We start from the raw sequence: 3,107 nt of genomic DNA, 5'->3' as shown, positions 1-3,107 counted from the left end.
CGGCGCGACACACATAACAACGACAGCGTATATATATATATATATATATATATATATATATATTCATCGACGGGAACGAACGAGAGACGTTGCCGTGTGGCATAGAGGAAGAGGTGAAAGAAAAAAAAAATCAAGCAAACTACACGAGTGACAGTAGTCACAAACTTGAAGTGCATGTGGGTGAGTGGAAACAGCTCAGTTCATCACATCTTGCTCTAAGTCATGTTGCTTCTTCTTTCCATCCCCACTCCCTCTCTGTTTTTCCTGAGTGCGTTGGAGAGTTCTTCCTCCCCGCCCTCTTGCTTTACTTTATATTGATTTCGCTCTACTCTTCCCATCCTGTGCTCATCTCACTTCGTATCCTTCTTGAGCAGTGACCTGAGGTGAAAGTACTACGCGGCGTTGTCACTTTCAGCAACCTTCCTGCGGTGATGGGCGTGGCTGCCCTTCCCCCCGGCACCTGAATGGGCGGTAGCGAGGTTGAAGACGAGATCGTCGGGAGCCTTCACCAGTTCGCGGCGGACCAGGCGTTGCACAATGGGTGCACCGTACGTGTAGGTACTGATGGGTATCAGATACTTCTGAATATTGTTTACAAGAGACCAAAATTGCTCCGCATCACACGCATCTAGGACTCGCTGGGCAACGTAATTGGCATAAGGATTTTGCATCATGAGACACAGCATGCTTGGTGGCTCTTTGCCGTCCGAGTGCACCTCTACCACTGGCCCACCGGTACTCTCTCTTTCACGTTCACGCTCCTTCTCACGTCGACCCTTCTTCGGGTAACCATTACGGTGCTTCTCTGTCTCGTCCTTCTTTACTGGGGCTGAACGTGTAAAGGCCAAAACTTCCACAGGTGACACTTCTAGACCTTCCACAGGGAAGCAAAGCATTTGAATAATTTCGGTGCGTTGTCTCGGGTCAGCGCGAATAAAGATTTTTTCCATGACATTAGAGGCAAATTTTTGCTTGCTAAACTCGTAAAAATTCTTTTTTAGTGCATTGAAAACGCGAGTCACCTTATCCTCATCCTTCACATTTTGTAGCACGTGTTGAATGACGTAGTTTCCATATTGATCCTTTGCCAGGGTATCAACACATTTTAATAACTCCGAAAAAATGGTTTCCTCTTGGTCCGGGCAGTGTTGCATGATACACTGAATTACACGGCAACCGTAGGCGTGAGTTGCCAGCTCCATCACACGTCCTGTAAAGGCTTGTACAATAAATCCACAACGTTGCGGAGTAACTTCCACACACTTTTGCACAACATGATTTCCATTTTGGTCTTGAATGCACTTCGCCACATTTCCCTTAAGCTCCGCCAGTATAATGTCTAGTCCTTCAGGTGGCATCACCTCAATACACTTTTGAATTACACGGCAACCGTACGTTTGAAGGGTAAGAGGCACCACATTGTTTTGGAATCGCGTAGCTGCGTATGCAAGCTGCCGTGCATTACCTACTTCAAGAAGCTTTTGTAACACATAATTGCCAAAGATGTCCGTCACAAGTTCCAGTGGGGATTCAAAGATCTCATGGAAGAGAGCATCCACCTCATCATGGGTTGCACTTTCCACAGCCCTCTGAATAAATCGACTACCTTCTTGGTCCTGGGCAAATTCCACCGCATAGCCCAAAATATGAGAAATGTGCCAATGACTGACTGTCCCGTTCATAGCATCTAGACGAAATTCTTCCAGACGCGCAGAACGTGGTTGAAGCGGTTCGCTGTAGGATGTACCACGGCCTGACGATTTTCCACCAACAGGGTTCCATTTTCCACTGCCTGCCCCACGTCCTCTGCCTCCGCCACCTCCACCACCCCGCCTACTACGGCCACCACCCCGCATGGCACTTGAGTCAGTGACAGGTACCATCGTCATAAATGCGGACTGCACATTTGCCGGATCCGGCATGCCAGTCACAGCTGCGTTGTAACAACCGGCCATGGTAGAGTCTGTATAATATTCAAAGGGATTCATAGGCTCTTGTGTATAGTATTGTTGATTTACACTTGGCAACGCATTGGTTCCCCGGCAAAAGTCCGTCGTGGTATTCCATTCAGTATAGAGAGTTTGGGTGGGCATAGGGGGTACGGCTTGGGGCATGTCACGCTCAGGATTGGAAACAGCACTGCTATTCTGTGCCCCCATGCGAGAGTGAGCGTAAGCACGTAACGTATTCGGCGTGGCCGTCGTTGCTAACGGTGTTGGCGCATACGCCCCAAAGAACTGTGTCCCTGGGCTCAACATATTATCATCATGTTGTTGAAACGCGGCTGCATAGGGGTTAAAAGCGTGCTGTTCTTGGGCCTGCTGCAGGTTCTTTGCATCCAGCTCTAAGCGAAAGTTTCCCTTCCCAGCTTCCACCACACCCCCTCCAGCCAGATTCATTGGCCCCGCCATACGCACTGCGGAGGTGTTTTCCCATGGTTCCTCAATAATATCCCTTGAATTGTAGCGGGGGTCTGTCAGTGGCGGAAGCAACTGACTCTCATGTAAACGCTTGCTGTTGTACCATCTCGTATACGCCACTGAGCGACGCATGTCTTCTGTTGGTTGTCTTCCCTCGTGCAAAAGAAGTTCAAAATCCAGTGCTGTATAGCGCGACCATGATGCGGATGACGTCTGCTGCTGCGACGGCGGCGGAGTGCTGCCAAAAAACGGCGGCGAACGTCGGCCCACTTGTCCGGGGAAGTTGCTGCGCATCTGCGGCGTAAACGTCAACGCAGCCCCGGATTCCATTACATATTCACCACTTTTGTTCATCATTGGCACCGGCTGCTGCTGCTGCTGCTGCTGCTGCTGCTGCTGCTGCTGCTGCTGCACACGTTCACCTTCCTCCTCCCAGGAGCGTTCCACCACGCCCAACGAAAACATATCACTTCTCCAGTGTGTGCACGTGTGCGTAAATCACCTTACAAACGACTCAATGAAAGCTTGGTTGAGTGTAGCCGTGCAATAGTATCGAATAAATATTTCCTTCGTAATACATAAACCAAATAAAGAGAAGATGCAGGAAGAGCAGTGAAGGAACACTGCAGCACATAACAGTCGTGGGGGAAATGCGAAAAACCCAACAACACAGGCTAACCACCACAC

General features: G+C 49.5%; 2 protein-coding genes across 2 annotated transcripts in view, besides 1 other annotated feature; both read right to left on the bottom strand.

The window, feature by feature from the left end:
• Positions 1-28: 28 nt before the first annotated feature.
• Positions 29-63: a microsatellite.
• Positions 64-392: 329 nt separating this feature from the next.
• TraAM80_09292 (putative pumilio protein 6) lies at positions 393-2,885 on the bottom strand (the record flags this gene model as incomplete). Its single annotated transcript, XM_029385984.1, has 1 exon — positions 393-2,885. The coding sequence occupies one exon, from the start codon at positions 2,883-2,885 to the stop codon at positions 393-395; it is 2,493 nt and encodes an 830-aa protein (XP_029234165.1).
• Positions 2,886-2,934: 49 nt separating this feature from the next.
• Positions 2,935-3,107, bottom strand: part of TraAM80_09291 (uncharacterized protein) — a gene marked incomplete at both ends in the record, with an annotated part of 321 nt that continues 148 nt past the window's right edge. Inside the window, one exon of the mRNA XM_029385983.1 lies at positions 2,935-3,107. This exon is cut by the window's right edge and continues 148 nt beyond it. Coding sequence (XP_029234164.1) covers positions 2,935-3,107 — 173 coding nt within the window.

Source organism: Trypanosoma rangeli (assembly GCF_003719475.1).
Source record: "Trypanosoma rangeli strain AM80 chromosome Unknown Tra_15.4_contig_00551, whole genome shotgun sequence".
Lineage (NCBI taxonomy): Eukaryota > Euglenozoa > Kinetoplastea > Trypanosomatida > Trypanosomatidae > Trypanosoma > Trypanosoma rangeli.
The sequence above is the reverse complement of the archived record's forward strand: the minus strand, read 5'-3'. Positions and strand labels throughout refer to the sequence as shown.